This window comes from Sciurus carolinensis, chromosome 3, assembly GCF_902686445.1.
Source record: "Sciurus carolinensis chromosome 3, mSciCar1.2, whole genome shotgun sequence".
Lineage (NCBI taxonomy): Eukaryota > Metazoa > Chordata > Mammalia > Rodentia > Sciuridae > Sciurus > Sciurus carolinensis.
This window is the reverse complement of record NC_062215.1, coordinates 43556194-43580305: the sequence shown is the minus strand read 5'-3', so window position 1 is coordinate 43580305 and position 24112 is coordinate 43556194. Positions and strand designations below refer to the sequence as shown.

Sequence of the window (24112 nt, the reverse complement as noted above, 5' to 3'; positions counted from 1 at the left end):
ACTTTTTGAAAACTCAATTTCTCCAGCAGAGGGACCAGAACCAAATCATTGTGGAAGATTAAAAATTCTTAAATAAAACTTGGAGTGAAAAACCTAACTTTTGGTAATGCTTGCAATTGTGAAAAGGTAAAAACATTCTCAATATAGGTGGTGAGTGGTTGATACTAAATTTTTTTTTAAATCATCAATAAATAAAGGCTTCATTGTACTTAAAATCTATAATCTTCTCTCAGGGTTAGCACTTGATTAGTGCAGTTATCTGGGTGATACATAGATGAGTCTAGGTACAAAGTGGGAAGAAAGTTATATCTGAATATAAAATTCTAGTTTTAGTCTAATCCCTAAGAATTTGGACCTCAGGGTTTCTAGGAATATATTTTTATTAATTCTTCAAGTTATTTTTCTGAGAAACTAAAAGATTACTAGAATACATACAATATTGTTGTATAGTTTATTATGAAAAGATTCTTCCAATGCATACATATGAACCAAAAATATCAGTTTACCAATCCCACTCACATCCCACTCCCAAAGGCATATCAATGTCAGTTTTCCTTCATGGCACCTAGAAAAACTGTCTTTCCCCCTAGACAAATGGCTATTTGCAAGACTACTGAGGTAAGAAAATCCATCCACATATCTTATATTTACATACTTTGAGGCAGGGCAATAAAGCTCTTTCAAAACAGCAGCCTATTCATTTAAAGTCATCTAACCAGATACTTTCTCCCATGGCTAAGAATCTCATTTGTTCCCCATTTTACAGAGGAGGATACTGAGATCCCAAAATCAAAAAGCCAGGACTAAGTAGAATCCAGGTCAGTGTTACTACACCAGTGGCACACATCAGGGTATAGCCCGGGCATTGTTTTAAGGAGGATCTCAGATGACTCGGTTGTGTGACCTCAGTTGCAAAGGAAGTTGAATGCTGCAGGTTAGCACTGACAAGCAAGAGGTTCCATTATTCTTCCCCCAACCATTAACAGTTACATATAACCAGATACAGGGTTCACTTTTATTTATAATCAAAAGGCTACTACACTTTCAACTGCCTAATTCCCACTTTAAAACTTCATGTTGGGTGCAAACAAACTAAGATAACACTTTTCCTCCTCTATGTGTTAAATCCCACTGTGCTTCATGAAATAGGTAAGAGAAACAACTCACCATGATTCCCCTTTGCCATGAGACAAGTAGCTCTGGTCTGCCAGATATTGAAGTAAGAAAAGAAAGGGCAGCAAATCAGTGGACCAAAATCTTCTGGTAGAGATGGTAGGCATAATTACCACACCCCACACCCATAACCCAGAGGAAAAGTGGCCCTTCTTAATCTATAATTACACTTAGACCACATGGACAGCACCTAACCATATGTTACAATGGAAAGCATCACTTGACATCAATCCTTAGAGGTCATAATTAGTAGAGGTGAAAGTTGTTTTTTCTTTAAAAACACATGTGGCAGTATATACAACTTGTCCTTCACCAAGGCTAAGTTGAGGAAACCTGAATGATGAACAGAGGATTTACACCATTGATTTGGGTGCCAAAGACACTGGAATAATAGTTATTCCTTTGGGTTACTAGAAACTACCCTCCCTACAACAAAAATGGGTTTAGTACTTGATAATATTAAGTCAAAGATCTACTTTTTCTTGACAGCTCAGCCAATTCTTCCCTGATGTGCTGTACAGAAACCTCATCTCTTTTCAGCTCTGCTTGCTTCAGTGCTTCCTGGTAGATCTCTTCTGCTTGTGTATATCGTTCTAAAATAACCCAGAGAAAAGGAAGAAGAAGAAGAAAATGTTTTCAAAGTGACTCTGAAGAGAAAGCATTAATGAGGATACAGGTCTAATTTACTGTGTGTTTGTTAGTAAGTGCCAAGGCTGGTACTGCCTCATTTCTTCTGTAAATGACAAGGTGATTTTGCCTGAAACATGGCCCATGTGTAAAACTCCAAGCCACTGAGTGTTGTGGGATTCCTAACTGCGCCCTTTCTGGTATAACCTGGGGCTCTCACTGGACTGGCCAAGGACTTCACAATGGTGATCTGTGTAACAGAGACATGTCATCTCAGATTTCTGAAAATTACAGGTGAAACACTAAGCAGTATGTGGCATAGTGTGGGGAGAGATGTATGTTACACTGATACTCCTGATCACACTAGTTTTGCCAATATAGAAATGAACTATAGCTGTGAGAACAGCAATCTTTAAAGGACTACAACAATAAAGTAATATTGCAAAGTTTTCCCTAGCTTGATAATAGTTCATTAGGCTAATGCAGAAATATAGAAGTTATCAGAATTAAACAAAATAGTTCTTCAACCTAACAGACATGTTTTGCCCTTATTCAACCAGCCTTATAATTTCAGGAGTTTCCTCATTTCCCTTTACCTTCCTCTAAATATCATTTCACAAACTTGTAAGCCCGGGTCATCCCCTCCTAAAGCAAGTAAGTCAAGTTTCCAAGGCTACCTACCTCTGTGTATCAAAATTGCAGCTAGATTACTGAGTACCATGTGCAGCTCAGGATGATTTATCTGTCTTGCCAGATCTGACGCCCTTTGCATATAAATATACGCCTCATCAAAGTGGCCCTGTGCATCCAGAGTAGTAGCCAGGTCACTCATGAGCACAATGGTCTATAGGTAAAAGAAAAAACAGATTTTTCTTTAAAAATACACCATAATGTTAACTTCAAATTTGTTAAATTATGAGTACAGTCAAGATTTCATCTTTCCTAGCATTCCACAAAAGGTGAGGAATGTCAGCCTTTAACATTGTGGGTGTTTGTTACTCAAATTGTATAACAAATTGTAGTTCAACCTATGGCAAGTGACACAAATTTTTAAAATTAGGAATAAGATGAATAGTACTTATTAATCTAACTGAAATTAGAAGCACCAAGTGAAAAGCATCAGCAAGATATAATATGATCCCACTGAAGGTTCAGCAGTTTTGAGAAGCAGCCTCCTATGATCTGACTACCTCTGGGAGCCTCACTGTTTTGTATGCAATTCCTGCTGGTGATGCTGAGACTCCTCACAAAGAAGAAATATATCATCGTTTTTAGGAATATTCACATTAAGAGTATTTAAACTGTTGACACTAAGAAAGACTTTTTCATCCCCTGTTCCCCACTGAACCCATGCTCTAAACCCTCTGATTCTAGTATTTGGTGATATGAATCCCATGCTTGTATTAGTCCTCAGTGGTATTCCCAGAAGGCACTCTAGTAAGTCCAAAATCCCTTTCTTGGAGATAATTCGTACCTCAAATTCCCTTTCCAAATATTTCATGTTCAGTCCAGTGGGTCTTAGGGTGGGAGCCATAAGCTTTCAAATAAAGCTCAACTCATTAGCTCTTTAAGAATTTATTTAGTATTCTAACATGGTTGTGCTTAAAATTCTTTAACATGTCAGTGGTTTAAAAGTTTTCTTAATGCAGACTGTCCTTCCTCACTTTCCCCTTTCACTGTGGGGCAAGGGAGGCAAGGATACAAATGTATTAACTGAATTCTTCCACAAGATTCTAGTAGAGGGGTCTGCAGACTCCATTTCAAAATACCATACTGTGTACTCTGAAGCCACAGAAGCACACAGTGCCTGCTTATATCTCCCTGATTCTGTTCCCAGTGTGTGGCTTTCACACCCATCATTTCTGAAGACACTGTGTGTTTTCCTTCTTTACCTGTGGGTGTCTTTCTCCTTGTATTTCTTCAGAAATCTGCAGAGCTTTTTCATACATCCTTTGTGCCTGTGATGGCTGCTTGGAGAACAGAAGGTAGCGTGCACAGGAGTCTAAGCACATGCCCAGAAGGAGGTGGGTATTAGCTTTTTCTTCCACTAAGAAGGAAATAAGAGCATTGTGGGGATATAACAAGTATGCTATGGAAGGCAAGACTGAGTTAACCAACTTGCCTCAGCATCTTGGGTTATACTAGGACTTATAATTCACCAAGTCCCAAGTGTGTAATTCTGCTAACATAATAAACATTAAAACACTATTTCATAGTTACAATAATATATTTGTATCAGGGATGGTGATACACATATGGGTTAATAATACAGGACCCAATGAATACCTCAGGTCACTTGGAAGCACTCTTGACCTTATGCTGAAAGGAGACAATTTAGGTGGATTAATGTCCATTTAAATGACTTCCGGGACTAGCTGAAATTATGGGACTTTTCCCCTTTTAAAGGGCTGGGTTTGTAGCTCAGTGGTAGAGTGCTTGCCTAGCACAGGTGAGGCACTGGGTTCAATCCTTGGCACCACATAAAAAAAATAAAAACAAGATTAAATCCTTTAAAAAACTAAAAGCTCTAGATTGGTTAAAATGTGGAGTATTTTTTAATTTGAAGCTAGTAATATTTAGAAGAAACAGATGAAAATAAACCCATTGGAGAATGAATTAATGCAAAGTCTAGGTCCAGTGAAAAATCTTTAAGATGAGGGGCCGGGGGAGACCCATGATGCATTAAGAATTCAGAGAACACTAAGAATTCTGAAATGAATGGAGAGTCTCAAGTTAAAGAATAGTTGATCCAATTTTGGGATAATAATAAAGGCTGGAATGATGTAGCACCTCTCAACATATTGTATTATCTGAAAAAGAAACTTAAACACCTTATACCATAAAAAAGGAACTGGAGAAAGCAGACCTACAGAGCAGTAACCAATACAGTAACATGTACAAGTAAAGACTTCTGAGAGATGATCCAAATAATGTAGAAAAGGGAATAAGCAAGATTAAATGGAAATTCTGCAAACAACACATTAGAAAGTAAATATTCCCATAAAGGACTAGAAGGAAGTTACCTCAGCAAAATTAGCAGACATTTAACTGAAGCAGTTGCATTTGCTTTTTTTAACCAACAAAGCAGTCATTCATAGCATACACTTCTCCTTCCACGTCTTCAAAGTTTTCAGAAAATTTACAACTGTCACACAGAATTTAAAGATTCATTAAACTGTAGCCAATATGAAGAGATGATTAAATTGTGAATAAATGATTACACAACAAAGAAAGGCAGTTTAAAATGAAAAGAATGAGATCTCTGTGCCCCTTTAAGTAAGATTATAAAGGGGAGCAATTTGTAAAAATTTGAGATGATTTAGAATACAACCAATATGGTCTTTTTACATTTTATAATGAGAATATATATTCAACAGTATAACTTCAAAAGTACAAGAATGAAGGGCTAGAGGTGCAGCTCAGCAGTATAGTGCCCAGCATAGCATGCACAGGGCCCTGGGTTCCATCCCAGCATCTCAGAAAAACCAAAGAAATAAAACGAAAAAACACAAAAGCACAAAAATAAAGTGGCAAGAAATTCTAATGGAAAATTACTACTCCTTTTTATCAGTAATGACAATTAACTAGAGAAAAAGGAAGAAAGCATAATTACTGAGGTTCAACTCCAGTTAATTTTCAAAGAAGTATTTTAAAAGTACATCTTAAATTCATTGCACTTTCAGACCAGAATAAAAATGGAAATATCTTTTAAGAAACCTGTTCTAAAAGTATGACCAAGAGAAAAATAAAAGCATATAATACAATTTTCAGAAAATAAGGCTTCAAAGAGAACTTTTAGAAACAGAAAATTTCATAGATTTGATAAGGTAAAAAAGAGTACTGGGTGGTGCACACCTGTAATCCCAACTACTCAGGAGGCAAGGCAGGAGGACTGCAAGATAGAGGCCAGCCTCTGCAACTCAGGAGACCATGTCAAGAAATAGAAAATAAAAAAAGGTTGGGGATGTAGCTCAGTAGTAGAGCACCCCACCCTGAGATTCAATCCCTAGTATCACACACACCCCATTAAAAGTTTCTAAGAAATACCTTATTGAAATGTGGTTCTTCAAAAATTAATACAGAACCAGGTTATATAAGAAAAAATCAACTTAGTCATAAATTGAGGTGATTATATAAATCCCCCAGAGGATCATTTGAACCTGAGGGAAAGGGCATATTTATTTATTCAAACTTTATATTTTCATTATTTTTAATCATGGAAAAAGATATGCATCTTAAAGCATGAAGAAACCAGGATTCATTATAGAAACTTAGATTCAAAATACAGTATTCTCAAATATACTGAGATGATCAAGCAGCCTTTATTCCAAGAATGCAAGAATGACAATATACTTAATGCATTAGCATATCAAATTAGGCCTACACAAATACCACAAATTTGATGAAGTATTTGAATAATTATTTGCATTTATAAAAATAGTACTGATGTTTCATTAATTAAAAAAAAAGTTTCTCCTTATCTTTAGGAAATCAAGCACAGACCTCTATCCACCCCGTCACATCTCCCCACAAACACCAATAACAATAAAGGAAAATCTATAAAGGTTTTAAGAACTAAAAATATCTGCTGCCCAACTTCCAGGAACATCCTGGAATTTCTGCTAAACCATACCGCTTGTTAATCAACCATCAGCACTTCCTGAGGACACAAATGGTTTTAATAGAGGAGGAAAATAGAAACTAACCTAAGGTTTTTGGTCCCAGTAAAATGACTGACAGTCAGAAACCCTTCTGCTTCAGATACCTAGAAATGTTAAAGTAGAAGTAAGTTAAAACCCTGAGAAGAAAGCATATAAGCTGATACAGCAAAAGCACATTTTTTGCTGGTTTTATAGGGTTACCTGGGTGTTTCTGTAATCCAGGAATTAAGACCTTTAACCTGTGTAAGATGGAGAAACAGAGCTGAAGTCCTTGCTTAAAATATATTCCCTATATGCATATCCCCTCATTAGCATGCCTACATGCCACTCTCATTGGACAAACTATCACCTTACTGGAAAGTCTTTATTACATGTCTTTCCTTTATTAGAAATTTAGCTTGCTGAGGCAATGACTTCATTTATAGCTATAGCTCAGTGCCTGGTGGAGTATCTAGCATGTAATAGGCTCTTTGTTTTCTCCTCATTGAATGGTTCAATGAATGAACAAATGAATTAAAAAACATGAGTACTTAACTAAATATGGAAAAAAATATAATGAAAGTGAAAATTATAATTACAGAATTAAACAACATTAGCATCTCATAAATCTACAAAAACAATATAGAAATCATTAAAATCAGTAAGAAAAGGATGGACTAATAAAAGACCTGGGCAACTAGCTATCCTTGTGGTGGTGATAGAAATTTTATCCCTATCTCATGGCATATTTTTAAAAAATTAACTCTAGACTCCTGCATGTGGGGAGCAGAGATGGAGACCTGGCCAGAGGCCAAACTTTGGAACCTGCAAGATGGCCTTCAGGATATCTGCCCTGCAGGATCATCAAGGAAAACCTAGCCTTTGCTGGCAGAACTAGTTCCTGATGTTACAGCGGAATCAGATAAGAGCAGCACCTGTTGTTTTCATGGGGTCACTGCTATCCCCCAGGATTCTCCCTTTGAAGAGAAGGACTTTAAAACTTGAACTATTCATTCCAGAAAATACCCAATCACAGTACCTAAATGATATTTCACAACCAAAATTTATCATCCTTATGTAGATAATTTTGGAAGACAATGTTTGGATATTTTGAAAGATAAATAGTCGCCAGCTCTGCAGATCCAAACGGTTCTGCTAGGGATTCAGGCTTCATTAAGTGTCCCTCATTCTGAGGGTCCATTAACAATGTAGTGGAGTAGTGGAAGACCAATGAAGCCCAAGACCTATAAACAGCCAGACCACAAACTAGGTTGTAGTCCATCAATAATATTTAAATTGGTCCAAACATCAAGCGTGCATCACTTCCATTCTACCAAGATTTCTTACCTTTTGTTGGCATTTAATGTTCACAGTCTCAGAAACATTACAGAATAAAACCCCAGATGCTTTGGTTATTAAATACACATTAGCAAATCTGTCTCGTCCTGATTCCCTATTATAAAACATAAGCAGTGGCTCTCTGCTTTTATTTATTTTCCCCACCATGGTTTAAATATAAAGCACTGTGAATGAAGGTAGCTGTCAGTAAGCTATAAGGGTATTGGTGTTTTTATGTTACTTTTAAGGGGGAGGTAGTTTTGTTTTAATTTTGTGGGCTTCCCCCCGCCCTGCTTTTTATGGTAATCTGATGCATTGGTTAAAAGCAGCCAAACTAGTTCTTGAAAATGTACTCTTTAGCCAAGTCAAACTTATTCAGAATGCTGTTGATCAGCAAGCTTGACCAAAACAAAATGGGAACATTAAACAAATATCATCCCTTACTAATGTGACTTTGCTGTATAGATTGCCCCCTTCAAAAACAACTTGTGACCATTTTGCATGGCTTAAGTGAAAACTTCCGTAGATCTTATGTTTTAGTAAAAGTTTTCATTATTCTAAAAATGAACAAATAAATAAGCTCTAAGGAAAATTAACCTGGGGGGTTCAATCCCTAGTACCACCAAAAATAAATAAGCAAATCCACCAAATAACCCAATCAGTAAATAGGCAAAAGAATTAAACAAATTTCTCAAGAAACACAAGTGGTCAACAAATACATGAAAAAATGTTCAACAACTACAGCAATCAGGGAAATGCAAATCAAAACTACACTAAAATTTCATCTCACTCCAGTCAGAATAGCAATTACCAAGAATATAAATTAACAATAAATGCTGGAGAGGTTGCGGAGAGAAAAAGGCACACTCATAAGTTGTCGGTGGTACAGCAAATTAGTACAACCACTTTGGAAAGTAGTATGGAGATTCCTCAAAAAACTAAGAATGAAATCAGCATATGACCCAACTAACCCACTCGTCATTATTTATCCAAAAGAACTAAAATCAGCATACTATATAGTGAAAACAGCCACTACAGTGTTTATAGCAGCACAATAGTCAAATTATAGAATCAACCCAGATGCCCATTAATGGATGAATGAACTAAGAAAATGTGGTGTATATACACAATGGAGTTTACTCAGCCATAAAAAAGAATGATATAATAGCATCTGCCAGTAAATGGATGGAAATGGGGAAAATCATGCTAAGAGAAATAAACCAGACTCAGAAAATCAAGGTCAAATGTTTTCTTTCATATGTGGAAGCTAAAGCAAAATAAGAGGGCAGTGCGGAAGGGGATTAAGTATCATAAAGATACTGGGAAGATCAGTGGAGTATAAGGAGACTGAGGTGGAGGGAAAGAGGAGGAAAGGAAAAGAAATATGGACTGAATCTAACAGAATCAGGTCATATACATATATAAATGAACCAAAGGGAATATCTCCTTTATGTATATGTAGAAAGTACCAATCAAAAATAAAGGAGTGAAAAGAAGATCAGTAGAGGGGGGAGGAAAGCAGAGAGGGAATGGGGATTGAAATCAAATTCCTTATATGTATGATTACGTCAAAAGGAACCCAAATATCATTTATAAATAGAAGTCTAATTTTTTAAAAAGATACAAAGAGTTTCCAGCGCAGGAAATCTCAACAGCCAATAAATACAGGAAAAGAAGTTCTGCTTTACTAGTGATAAGAAACATACTGAAGCCACAATGAAATTATTTTTCATACCCATCAGATCATCAAAAAATTTAAATCTAAGAGTAATGAGTATACATTTCAACAAGAATGAACACTAACACACTGCTAATGAAAACTGTAAACTGGTAAAACCACTTTGATAAGTGATGTGATTATGTCTAGTAGACACACCCCAGCAATTCCACTCTGAGGTGCATCCACTGAGAGATATCTTACATGTATATACAGAGATACAGTTCCAAGAAATTCAGTGAAGAATTATTTTTCACAGCAAAACATACAACAACCATCTGTGTCCAGCAGCAGAACTGTGAAATATTCACAACACAGATTTCCACACTGCAGTTTTAGTGAATGAACAAGTGAGGGCCACCTCTAGCATGTATCACTCCTTGTCAGAATGGAAAAAAGGCTCCCCCCTCACCCACGACAGTGGACTAATGAGAGGACGTTGCCCCTTCTGGACAGATTCAATTCAGCACACATGCACTTACACAAGTAAACAGCTCCAAGCTAAAAAAATCCCTGCTTTTAGTATCAACATAGATATATCTCAATAACATAAAGTTGAGTGAAGAAAACAAATTGCAGATGCCATTCATACAAAGTTTCAAAACATTAATTAGCACTACTATATACTGATTACTGACATATGCAAGTATAATAAATAAGCAAACAAGACCAAATTCAGGATAGTAGTTACACGTTGGCAGGGAGGGTGTTATGTGTGGATTTTAAACTCACCTAAATAAGCAACAAATATGGTAAAATTTGACAAAGTCAAGGGAAAGGTAAATGAACTACAAGACTCAAGAGACCTCATGTTGAAAATGTTTGCCATGCACCAGGCAATTCTCATGGAGACAGCTCCCTAACCTCACGCAAATGTGAATGTCAACTCCTACAATGCATCCAGCCAGTAAGCCAACTTGAAATGCTCTTCTGTGATAAGTTCCACTAAGTCTAAGTGTATTCAGCTCAAAGACACAGAAAATAGACTTTTTTTCCTGGAAATGAGCTGAATATGTCTAAGTAAATATAAATAAATATTAAAAAAATTTAGATCACTCCTTACAGAACTGAAAATCATATGTATACCTTTCCTCCAAACTATAAATGGAGGTGGTTGAGGGAAAAAACCCTAAAGAAGGGACTGAAAATGAAGGAAATAACAAAAATGGAAATCGTTTTTTTAAATGCAAAAATTAGACTAATTTAATAATTTTAATTAATTTTAATAATTTTAATTAAGATTCTCTAGCATAAGACAATTGAGACTCAGGATTTTTAAAAAATCATCACTTTCTACAAAAGACTAAAAAAAATGACTCAGAAAAATGTAAGAATATGATATAGTAGAAATCATAAAACTAAAATTTGTCAAAAAATCTTAAAAGTAGGGAAAAGATCATTTATCTGATGAAGGGATAATCTGCAATAAAGATAATGTATATATATTCATATATGTATATACATATATGAGAGATCATAGAAATATGTATAAAGAAAAAAGAGCACAATAGAATTTCCTTTTGAAAAACTACACAAAATGAGTAAGGATATGGAAAACTTAACACTATCAACCAACGAGACCTAACAGACATATATAAAACACTCCAACCAACAAGATAGCACACATTTGTCTCAAATGCACATGCAACATTCTTCAGAATAAACTGTGAAGCCATAAAACAAGTCTCAATAAACTTAAAAGGACTGGACTCACATAGTGTACTGTCTGATCACAATGGTATGAAATGAGAATCAACAACAGAAGGAGATGTGGGAAATTCACATATATTTGTAAATTAATCGACACATTCCTAAATATCCAAAGGCTCAAGTAAATTTTAAGAATTAGAAAGTACTTTGAGATACATGAAAATGAACTATAACTTACCAAAATTTGTAAGATGCAGGTAAATTTTATAGTTACAAAGGCCTATGTTAGAAAAAAGAAATTACTAGCCTAGTTTTTCACCTAGGAAACTAGGAGGAAAAAAAGAGGGGGTGGGGCAAAATAAAGCCAAAACAGTAAAGATGTAATAAAGATTAGAGTGGAAATAAGTGAAACAGAAAAACAATGAAACAAAAAATTGGCTCTTTGAAAATATGGACAAAAATGACAAAATCAAGAAGAAACAATGAATATACTAGCTAGAAAGATCCTACCTCAGTTGAAGGTGAGGGGCCATTTAATAATTAGGTTGATAAATATATCCCATTCAATAAAACTTTTAAATAATGTTTACCAGTCTTAGGGCATTTAATTCTTATGACAATTCTCTGCAGTAGCTTCTATTATTACTCTTATTTTATCAATGAAGAAACTGAGAAATATCCTTACAAGGCTAATCACTGGTAAATCCAGGATTCAAACTCAAGCTCCAGATTTCAAGCACTCCTGAAACCAAATATGATGCCACCAAAAGCAATTCAACTGTTCAGAAATATTTTGATTACTTAAAACATGAAAATGGGGAAAAAAACTCTCAAGGGTATGAGCAAAAAAATCTTACTAATTTAAAGAAAAGAAATCCATAAAATTAAGAACTGGAAAAGAAATATGATGATCTCAAATACATGTTACTATGAATAAGTTATCAACCAGAAGTTATTATGATAGAGGATTGTGATCCTTCAGGGTTTACTCAACAGCCTGGCCCATCACTGAACTGCCAGTTACATGAGAAAATAAGTGTGTGTATAGTTTAATTTATTTGACATTTTCTGCTACTATCTGTAGTAAAGGTTTTCTAACTATTCAGATGGCAATCTCCCCAAGTAATTTATATCAATGTAATACAAATCTAATACTTTGGTCTCAAAGTACTTTAGGAACTTGACAAAACAATTCTGAAATTCATTATATCTAAAATTAATGTGAAAATGGGAAGAAATTTTAAAAGAGAAGCATGTGTGAGCTCTTTTATAATATATCTCAAATATATAACTCATAACACTCAACAATTTTTACTGATACAAAACTCATCAGATGAATAAATCAGAATAGAAAGCCCTAAGGGGAGGGGGAAAAAAAAACACCACATTTCTTAAAGGTGACTATTCTCTCGAAGAAAGTATACTTGTTATCAACTGGGAGTGGAGACATACATCTGTAATCCCAGTTACTTGAAAGGTTAAGACAGGAGGATCCCAAGTTTGAGGGCCTGAGCAACTTAGCAAGACTCTTTCAAAATGAAAATAGAAAAGATTAGGGGCATAGGTTAGTGGTAGAGTGATTGCCTGGCATGGGTGAGACCCTGGGTTCCATCTCCAATACCGAAAGAGAAACAAAAAAGAAAAGCAATTATCAATTTCACACTAAAATAAATTAAAAAGTTTAAAAAGAAAAAGAAGGATGGGGGAAATATTCATCTTATTTTAAAGGTGGAAAACACCTTTCTAAGCATTAAGTTCCAGAAGAGCCAGGGACATTTGCTTTACTTGCTGCTACTGGAATCCTAGAACAATACCCAGTACAGAATAGCTATTCAATTGATAGTGATTAACAATTAATAAAAGCAATGAAAATAAACATAAATTTAGATTGAATTCCAAAAGATTAGTCTCATGTAAGTCATAAAAATCCCTAAATTGAATATATACTATGTGATTCATTATGTAAGTTTTAATAAGGAACCATAAAACAAAGCATCTTCTAAAGGAATTCAGCAGTAAAACTAAAGAAAAGCAAATGAATGTTATAGCAAGACTAAAGAGAGCAGTATCTTGGGTAGGAATGAAACAGACTGAAATAAAGGACAACTTTCTAAATAATCATTTTTCTGTAACCATTATTTCCTCATATTAAGAGTAAAGGCCCTGGGGAATACCAAGGAAGCTAAGAGTGGCCTGTCTAGCACAGGATACTAAAATCTGCATATGTGTATTTCCTGCTTTTTGTCCCTTTTTTTTTTTTTTTTTTTTTTGCCTCTTTGCCTCTTTTTTGAAAGATTTCCTTGCCCTAGAGCCTCTAGAGATGAAAATTTCTTCTGTCTTCCTTCAAAGCTGCCTTTGAATAAAACCTATTTTCCTATCAATTTGACTCTTGAATATTTCTGGGGCAAAAGGTGCAGTGGAGACTAGCCTCTTGTTCCCATTAATAATTAAGTCTGCCTAATAACAGGAAGGGTGTAACAGTGGGCCACTTCACCTTTTGAATATAGCCCTCACTGCTCTGAGGCTTATTTTAAAAGGGACACGTTTTTCCTTTTCTGGTTCTCCCTCTTCCCTTCCCTAACCTGGGGCAGGGAAGAAGAAATTACCTTTTCCCGTCCTTGAGCACATACCCACCACAGGAAGGAGATGTCACCAGAAGAACTAGGAAGTGACTATCTCCCAAATTAACAAGTGAATTTCAACACATCATCAGGGTGCACCTGGGACCCCCTGTCAGGAAACACCTGGACCACAGTCTTTGGAGAGCTTTAAAAGTCCTCTGTTCTCCCTAATGAGCAGAACCACAGCCTCTGGGACTGGAGTCCCCTGTATTTCTCCTTTGCTAGCAAAGCAATAAATCTTTTTTTCCCTTTTTCTCAAAACCATGTCCTCCTTATCAAATTGGCATCGGACAAGGAAACTGAGCTTTTGGTAACAAGGAGAATGGGACTGAAGCTTGCCAGGAGGGAGAGCGCTCACGATCCAAGATACTGGTGATACAGCTTTGTTTCTTTTTCTTGTAATTCTTTAAACTATCAAAAGTTAGTTTCACATTTCCTAGCTGGGAGAAAAAAATCAAACACTTTAAAAGTACAAATAAGGAGCGGGAACTCAAAAACCAAGGGTTAATAGTCTTTTTTTTAAAAACCAACAAATGATATACACCTCACTGCTTATGGAGAGAGAAAGAGAAGAAAAAAAAGCTAGGTTATACAACAATGTCATATCATGAGGCTTACAAAGTTTATAAAAAATTAATGAATTTGGGGGAAAAGGAGCACACAGCTTTATCACAATAATAAAAACCAGTAATAGTTAACACTTTTGAGCAACTATTATTAGGCATCATTATAATGCTTTATATACACTGACCTATTCAATCATCCTAAAGGTCCACTTTCTTAATCTCACACTAAAGATCAAAGCACAGAGAAATTAATTTGACCAACTCACAAAGTAAACAAAGAGTAAAACTGGACATGTAAATTAGCAGTTCTTTTCAAATTTTGGCAATATTCATCAACAACCTTAAAATGTATTACTTTTGACTCAGAAGTTCAGTGCTAAGAATGTATTCAGAAGAAATACACTGTTGTCCAATAAGGACTATACTACAATGTAGATATGCCATTCTGTAAGGGATGAAAAAGATATAACTATACAAGGCTAATAAAAGTAGCATTTCCTCAGTAATCACATATGTATCCATAACACAGGGAAGCAAATACTCCAGACCTTCCCCCATCCCCCCACCCCCATACTGGGAATTGACCTCAAGGACAATCAACCACTGAGCCACATCCCCAGCCCTTTTTTAAATTTTATTTAGAGGCAGGGACTCACTGAGTTGCTTAGCACCTCACTTTTTCACTGAGGCTGGCTTTGAACTTGCGATCCTCCGCCTCAGCCTCCCAAGGCGCAGGAATTACAGGCTTGCACCCAGCCAGACCATGTTATTAACGTTTAACATTTTCTTTAATAAATGATTTACTTTGTTCAAAATAAACTAAGAATTTATTTCCCTAGAAATTAGATTAATATTTATAATAGAAATTAGCCTGCTCTATCCAACAAGAATTCCTTTGTCTAGGAAAAAAAGCATTTCCATATTATATTTAGTAGCTATTAAAAATCAGTTTACATATAATCCCTAATTTATTTTTTTTAAATGTAAATAGCATGAGAGGGAAAGCCAAAACAGACATACTCTAAAAAATAGCTGTACCTTCTTAGTAGCAGGATTTAGGATGATCTTCACTTTTTTCTTAAGGCTTTTCTTCATTTTTAAAAATAATAACTGGGCTTTTGGAATTGGAAAAGATAGATTTACACTCCTACACTAGGGTCAAGCATATGAATAGTAGTTCACACACTTGACATAACTTAGTTTTCACACCTTTTGTTAGTTTCCTTATAGTACTTCCACACTACACTAAAACTGTATTTACTTGTTCATTTTTCTTGAGTCTTCTGAGTCTCTATTACACGCCAGGCACTGCTCTAGGTTCTGAGGATTTAGTAATGAGCAAACAGATGATGTCTTCATTCCTCTTTGATAGGGAAGACAAATACTAAAAACACTTGAACAAAAATACACTTTTATTGATAATTCAGACAAGCACAAAACACAGATCTCTACTTTCAAGCACAATGAAGAAAAGTTAAAGAGGTAAAGTAATGCTAGGTCGGAAGAGATGATTATTTAAGTCAGGATAAGCCTCTGAAGAAGAGATATTTGAGCAAAGACCTGAATAAAGTGAGGCAGCCAGCCATGGAAGCCATATGGGAGAACAATCTAGGCAGAGAAAATAAAAATATTAAGCAAAAAGCCCTTAAGATGGCATGAGCTTCGGATGTGCAAGAACAACAGGGGTAAGTAAGAATGGAATGAGTAAGGGGAGTGCAGTGGATGATGTAGGAGAGGTTTGTGGGGGCCAGATCACAGAGGGCTTTATAGGTCCAAAGCAAATAGGACCTTATTGGGCCAAAGTCTTATAACCAAGCAGCTGGGTGACTTTTAGTGCCATTTACTAACCTGACTTGCAGAGAAACAAATTTGTGAGTGGCAGAATTAAAGAGATCCATTCTAGACATGTTAAGTGTGAGATGACCATTCATCATTCAAGTCAAGCTATCGGGTAAGCAATCACACCCATAAATCTGCTGCTCAGAAGGTATGTGAGTACATGGCCTCTCCTAGGGCATGAGGGCAGAGGGAAAGTGGAGAGTTGTAGACAGCTCTGAGGCCCACCACCACTTCAGGTCAGTAAGGGAAAGGGATGACACCAGTGAGGTGCCCCAGAATCTAAAGGAAAATATTTCCAGAAGACAGTGATTCCAAGTCAAAACTGCTAATGAATAAGGAAGTTAAGGATTGAGCAATGACTACTGGATTTGGTGACTTTGAGAAAGGTGGCTTCAGTGGAGTGATGGAGAAGAAAAACTGATGCATGTTAAAGAGAGAATTGGAAGACAACTCTTTTAAGGTGTCTTACTTCATGGATTACAGACTTGACCACAAGATCCCTAATATCACATTAGCTCTTGGCATAGAGCAAGTATGAAACAAATTACTGAACAAATGTCAAATCTGAAAACTCCCAACACTTCAAACCAAATTAAGAAACCCAAAATGGTCACACACTCGAGGGCTTCCAGCCAACCGTATTCCATTTCTAGCTTCTACAGAGTGCAGGAGAACCACAATGTGAGCTTATGTCTGTTGTTCCTTAACCTGCTGTCATTAAAATAGGTAATTTTTGCATTCTGACTTACCAGTTGAACTAAGAGATAAGAGAAAGGCCTTCCCTTTCTGCTCCCCAATTTCCTAGAGGTTACATATAGATAAAAAATTGACTGATAAATTATGAACACATCACCAAGGAACAGTTCAAAACAAACAAGCCATCAAGTCATTTAAACAAAATATCCCATCTTATTCCATTCAGACTTTATAATAGTCACTTACTGTAAACAATGAATATCTTTCCCTCCCCCAATATAGGTGACTTTCCCTTCATCAAAGTATAGCAAGGCATGAAGCCCTTTGAGGAGAAAAAACAACATCCAGAAGAGTCAGGTTTCCTACCTGACATAACGTCTTCTGCTAATTCCTTTTCTCGTTCAATTTTTTCCTCTAGAGTTGAAATGCAGAATTCATAGCCAGCGAGAGCAAATTCTTGTCTGTGAAGCAAAGAACAATAATCAACCATTTCCCTTTTCTCAAATTCTTCTTTTACCTCCATGTTTCCAGCTCAGGTTTCAGCATTATCAATAAAGGGAAGGGAGAATTATGACTGAAGGATCTCTAGGTTATCAATCTGCCATTTCTCAGAATATTTTCTAAAGTAATCTACATAAGGTAAATTAAAACATTAAAGCAAGGGATGCTGTCAGCACTTTCACAACCAACATAACCAGTGGTTTTTTTAGCAACTCCCACTATCGGAGTCTCAAGTGTAACTTTCTGCCCATGGGAAAGCCTCATACCTGGCCAAAGTAATATGAAATGTGACCTAACAAAGGGAAGCTCAGCTCCCCTTGCACTGGGGATTCAAACTGCTATATTCATGCAGCTTCTGGGAAGTTTTGGTTGTGTAAAACTTCTCTCAAGCTATAAGTCTTTGATAAAAGTTTTTCAAAGTAATAAAACTTTTAGCCATGGCAACATTTAAACTACTCTAGCTCTGGACCCTCAGTCAACTAAAGATGGTACTCAAGCATGCAGACTGTTTTCCATAAAGAGATGCAGAGAAACATGACAGAAATTTCTCCTCCAGGTTGAGCAAGGTGGCACACACCTGTAATCCCAGCGGCTCATGAGGCTGAGGGAGGAAAATTCAAGTTCAAAGCCAGCCTCAGCAACTTAGCAAGGCCCTAAGCAACTCTGTGGAACACCATCTCAAAATAAAAAATAAAAAAGGGCTGGTTATGTGGCTCAGTGGTTAAGTGCTGGATTTCAAAAAAAAAAGAAATTCCTCCTCCATTTAGGAGCTCAGTTTTGGTTTTTGATCTTTCACGTTGCCTCTACTTTTCTTACCAGAAGTGGCATTACAAAGCTCAACTCTTCCTCTAGTGCCTTCTCAGGGAAGAGCTCATGACCCTGCTGTCTACTCTGTTCTTAGAAGTATCCTCTCCCTTCCTTCTCTAGACCCAAACCTTAGGAGCAGGGATGCCCTCCAGTCAAGACATGGGGCAGGAAGAGGCTGCCACAAAATGGCAAGAGGTCTAAAAAAAACTCCTCTCCCAACTATAACATGTTTTCTAAGCCTCAGGATCTGGCCATGTCTTCTATCTCATGGTTCTCTCAATAAAACAGAATGAAAAGTGCAGAGTAACTTAGAGGTTAATTATTAACAGATACTATAAAAGCTGTCACATCTATAAGATTATAAATTTGTCTTACTTTCCAGTGTTTTGTTGGCTTTTATTGGCCTCTTCTTCCCACCAACATCTACTCTTGTTTCATATTCTTCCTAGGAAGAGGAACACAACATTCCCTGGCACCAAACTTAAAGCTCCTCAGATGACTTGAAGTCAAAGGTCCTCAGAAGTCCTAGCCTACCTACTGTGCAATCAAAATGCAAAGTGACTAAGCAGGACCTGATGAGAATGAACGAGCTGTGACTAGGGCAGCAGGAACCAGTACCAAGGCCTCAATGAGAATTCTTTGTACAGTATCTGGCTTGATGTCACTGCAAACCTCTAGCACCAAATTCTGCAGTAACTAAAAACCTAAGGGATTCTAGTTTTAGTTCCCCCCCTAAAATCACCCCAAATAAAACTCTCTAAAGTTCTCTGCTTACATCCTACATGTTTCATCTTCGAACTCCACCTAGAAACTGATGGAAATGAAAGGCCCTCACTTACCAGTGCTCTTGGCCTTTAGTGTGTATCTAAAATGTTTTCTAAACCATCCCATGTAGCTGGCAGATTTTTCTCTTTAAAAGAAATGACTTACTTATCTAAAGGTCTTCCCTCTATTCTCGGCTAGTTCCCCTTCCAGAAACCTAGCTATAATCAACTCTACATGCTCTAAAGACAGTGGTCAATCATTTAAACTTTTATCTTATTTTAAACATTTATCTTATTCAAAACCCTCTGCTAAAGCCTTAAAAATAGCCAATTATTGTCAAGCATGGTGGCACATGTCTGTGATACCAGTGGCTCAGGAGGTTAAGGCAGGAAGATGGCAAATTCGAGGTTAGCCTCAGCAAAACTTAGCAAGTCCATCTCAAAATAAAAAATTTAAAAAAGGGCTGGGAACCATAGCTCAGTGGTAAAGCACCCCTAGGTTCAATCCCCAGTACCAAAATGAAAGAAAGAAAAGGAAAAAAAAGCCACTTGTTTTCTCAGAATAGATAATGAAAATGAACCACAAGATAGTCCCACAGTGGGGCTGGGGTTGTGGCTCAGGGGTAAGAGTGCTTGCCTGGCATGTGTGAGGCACTGGGTTCGATTCTCAGTACCACATATAAATAAATAAAGGTCCATCAACAACTTAAAAAAAAAAAAGATTCTCCCAAAGTGACTCTCACCATGCACTTTCATATCTAACAACTTCTTTTGCTGATACCTGTATCAACAAAGTGGCTTCTTCAAAGTGTATTATCCCAGCAGCTTATATGTTGCTCCCTCTACTTCTAGGGAGAGCTAATTACAGTTCCCATTTTAACTTCCCTTCTTGCTTCAAACAGGAACAAAAAACTTGATTAGATTTATCACACAGCCAGGTGTGAGGGCTGTGTGTTTCCCCTCAGCAAGCTAACAAAAAAAGCAGGGCAGAACTAGAAAAGCCTGAAGACTGCAAAGACAAGGGATGGGACACTTGGAAGTTGACACCCAATTTTTTATAGAACCTGATGACTTGTAGGTAAATAAGGATTATATAACACACCAGGGTCAGAGTTTCCTGCCCACAGGCCTATTCCCTGGCTGCTACCACACTTAGATTCTAATCACACTTACCTATTCTGAGCAGCATAGATACTCGCGAGCTTTAGGGAGATTTCAATTATTGCATTGTCTTCCTATGGGGAGAGAGAAATAAAGGAAACTCATGACTGTTAAAACTTCCTCACAGATTATTTCAGACCAACTTCTTGACTGACTTTGGCCTCAAAACCCATAGTCTTTATTGTTTTACAGCAATTAGTGAAGTTCTCAGCAACCACACTTTTAAATTAGTGAAAGATTGACCATTTTTATACAGATCTGGGGGCAAAAAATCCACCTTTTTTGGTGAGAGCACACACTGGGGACTAAGGGAGAAGTTTTCAGGAAGCACGACTGTTTTAAAAAGTGCTTCAATGAGGGGCCAATTAGGCAATATCCTTACCTGCTTCATGCCCCCTCCAAGCAGGTAACTCATTGTTGCTTTAAAAAGTTGTTCTGCCTAAAAGCAAAAAGAAAAGATTTTTTACTTGGGCCTCACTATCTATATGACCCTTGGATTCTAAGTACCAGTCTGATGTACCATTCCTGTGTACACGTACACACACACACACACACACCATGAAACAAACACAGAGAAAAGTACTTTTCTGAAAGAAAAACAGACCAAAATAAGGGCTCCACATCCTATGTACCTTTATCTACTCTGTGATGAGTAGAAATCAACTTCTCATCCAAATCACTGTGGCAGAGTTTGCAAATTGTCCCCAATATTCACTCTCCTATCATTAGAGTTATAAATATCCCTTCAATCTTTAATCAGCCTTTCTTAAAGCTAGGTACAATCATATGATGAAGTTGTGGCCAGCAGCTGCATGCAGGAAGAATGTGAACTTTTTTTAACCATAATTTATAAGGATGCTGCTTGCCCTTCATCTTCTCTTTCTCCCTTCCTGTAGGTTGGAAATGAGTCAGCTCACCCATGCAGATGAGAACATATCTTAGAAAGAACCAGACAGCAGAAATGTCTATCTTGCCCTTAGTTTTTAACATACATGCAGACTCACTCATTAGAGAAATACACTTCATCCTCTCTAAGTCACTATATTCTGGGTCACAGTAGCTTAGTCTATATCCTTACTATTGTAGTTCCTAGAGGCTAGTACTTCACAAATTCAAAATATTACAAAATGATTTACTTACATTTTCTAGTTGACCTCGTATAAATGCTAAATTGGCCATCTGAAAGCAAATTACAAATTGTTCAGTTTAGAGCACTGTGTTCCTACTTATCCAAAAAACTTTAAGCTAAAGAATCCCTTTGGCAGTCACCCTCTGAATTAAAAAAAAAAAAAAAAAGTATGAAGTGGATAAAGTATGTCACCAGTTAATCTGTTAGAAGCACAGTACAGCAATGGTGTGAGAAGCAAATACTTTGTTGCATATACTGTTAGTAACAAAGGAAATCTAGATTTACTCATCATTGAAGAAACAAAAGCTATTTGTTTCTTTTTGGTCTGGAATTGTCTCATAAGTGACTCTTCCAATGGTTTAAAATAAAAAAAAAAAGAAAGAAAGAAAGAAAGAAAATGACAACAAAAATAGAGCTTCCAAACATCCCAAAGGTCAGGAATAGAAATCAGGAAGAACAATCCTTTCCCAGCATCCACCCTTCCTCATCAGGAGCTCTGATTAGAAAAGTTACCAAATCGTAAGTATAAGTGATAGCTTTCCGATTATCGCTTTGATAGGCAAGGCGAAGAGCATCATGCAAAATTAGCTCAGCCTCTTCTGGTTCATCTTTCATGATGCTCAACTAAAAAGAGAAGAGAAAGAAAATAACATTAAATGAAGTATAAGGAAAGCAGATGCATGTGCTATCAGACAGAAGTACTTATGGCTACACATCCCAATGCATAGAAAGAAATTATTTATTCATCAGATATCTACTGAATCCTATTATGTAACAAGCATTATGTCTACAGATGACAGGGAAGTCATCCTCCCTTGCAGCTAGGTGTGACTATATATAATGACGTTTTGGCCAATAGGTGCAGGCAGAAGGAATGTGAGCAATCTTAACATCATATTTTATAACGAATCTGTCTTTATCTTTTTCTCCCCCCCTCTTTTTTTTTTAATACCAAGGATTGAACCCAGAGGCACTTAACCACTGAGCCACTTCCCTATCCATTTTTGTTTTATATTGAGACAGGGTCTCACTAATTTGCCAAGGCTGGTCTCCAAATTGTGATACTCTTGCCTCAGCCTCCCAAGCCACTGGGATTATAGCCAAGCACCAGCATGCCCACCTCATCCTCTTTTTCTCTTCCTTCCCTTAGTCTTGGGTGGACCATTCAGGAGAAATAGGTTTAATTACAATTCATTAATTAAGAGCTATGAAGAAAGACAATGGAAAGAAGTGACAAGGTATCTCCTCCAGTGGAAATCAGCAAAGTCTTCCAAAGAAGTGAGAATTAAACTGAGGCGGGAAGAATGACAGTAAGTCAACTAAATATGGAACTGGGAAGAAGAATTACCCACAGAGAACAAGTGAAGCCCATACAGCTTGAAGAGAATGATTCTGCAGAACTGCAGGAAAGAAATGTGAAGAATGGTGAGCCAGAGGATTATTGCAAATAGATGGGTGAGGTAGGCTGGTTTAGATTTTATGGTCTAGCAGACCATGGCAAAGAATTTGAATTTTAACTTAAGTACAGTGGGGAGTTACTCAAAAGTTTTCAAGCAAGAGGTGATGTGATCTGATTTGCATTTTTAAAAATATCACTAAGGCTACTGTATGAAAAATGCATTGTAGGTATCACTAAGACTGATGTATGGAAAATGGATTGTAGGAAGTCAGAAGAGGACAGACTATTAATTGTAGGTGGTGTTTGTGACTGCACTAGGATGACAACAGCAAGGGAAATAGTGAAATGGGGGCATATTTGAGAAATATTTTACATTTGGTGGCAACAGGAATTATGGCTGTGTATTTGGGAGGTAATGGAAAGGTACCAAGAGTTTTAGGAATGATGCTGAGAACCTGATCGTCCTAAAGAGAAGATAAAGAAATGTGTTCGGAAGGCATTCAAGATGAAGAGTTTAGTTTGGGGCATTTTTAAGTCTGAGAGGTAGATGGGTTCTCATAGTAGAGATGAAATGTCAATAGCACACTGCACTCTGCAAATACAAATTTGGATGTTGTTGGTATCAAATCGGTATTTGGACCAAAGGAAGAGATGAAAGAGCCCGGGGTGGAGAGAAGAGACTATTAAAAAAAAAAAAAAAAAAAATGTGGAAAAAAGGAAGAACTGCATTTTAAGGACGCTGTATGTAGCATTGCAAATGATGCCTACTTCAGCTTGGCTGGTTAATTGATTAAAAACAACCATAAAACATCCTGTGTCAACAAAAGAAATATGACAGGATTGCCATCTTCACTTGCACTTGAGACTGCAGCAATTTTACTGCAGGTTTTAGAGACGGATCAGACCGAATGGATCCCAACCCCCCTCTAATGATCCATCTAATTCGGGGCAATTTTATCCTCGGAGCATCCATCCACGCTCCGGCAAACTATAGGGAGGGACTCGCTCACAAGGACTCACAAAGCCTCACCTTGGCTCGCTTCAGCAGCTGGATGATCTCGGCCTCTACCTCATCCGCCGCATCCTCGGCGGCGGCCCCGCCCGCTCCCTGCTGCTCCTCCTCATCTGCTGCAGCAGGCCTCGAGAACCAGGCGAGCGCTGCGGGAAGGGGCTCTGAGGTCACCGGGCCCGGCCTGCGCCCCGGTCCCCGCCCGGCCGGCCCCGCCCGGCCCGCGCCCCTCACCTGCCAGCAGCGGCAGCAGGCCCGGGCCGCGGCCGTGAGGCGCGACTCGGGGTGGCGGCACCTCCATCTCGGGTCCTGGGCCTCCTGCCGGCCCCGGGAGCAGGCGCGCCGAGTAGCCCCGGTACCTCCGCTCCGCGGCCCGCAGAAGGCCTCGACCCAGGCTCCAGCTCAGGAGCCGATACATGCTGCCACAGCGTCCTCTACGCACTGCAGGCCGGTCGGATCCCGGATCGTCCCGCCC

General features: G+C 37.6%; 1 protein-coding gene across 2 annotated transcripts; it reads right to left on the bottom strand.

The window, feature by feature from the left end:
• Positions 1-437: 437 nt before the first annotated feature.
• Ttc19 (tetratricopeptide repeat domain 19) lies at positions 438-24112 on the bottom strand. 2 transcript variants are annotated; one of them, XM_047546886.1, is made up of 10 exons: positions 23872-24111; positions 23659-23786; positions 21743-21853; positions 21241-21279; positions 20483-20539; positions 20113-20174; positions 17234-17328; positions 3693-3847; positions 2482-2644; positions 438-1766 (listed from the first exon to the last, which is right to left on the bottom strand). In XM_047546886.1, exons 1-10 carry the CDS (start codon positions 24053-24055, stop codon positions 1633-1635), a joined length of 1128 nt encoding a protein of 375 aa, XP_047402842.1. In that variant the 5' UTR covers positions 24056-24111; the 3' UTR covers positions 438-1632. The 2 variants fall into 2 exon arrangements, with proteins under 2 accessions (XP_047402842.1, XP_047402843.1); XM_047546887.1 differs by lacking the exon at positions 21743-21853 and having other exon boundaries at positions 23872-24112.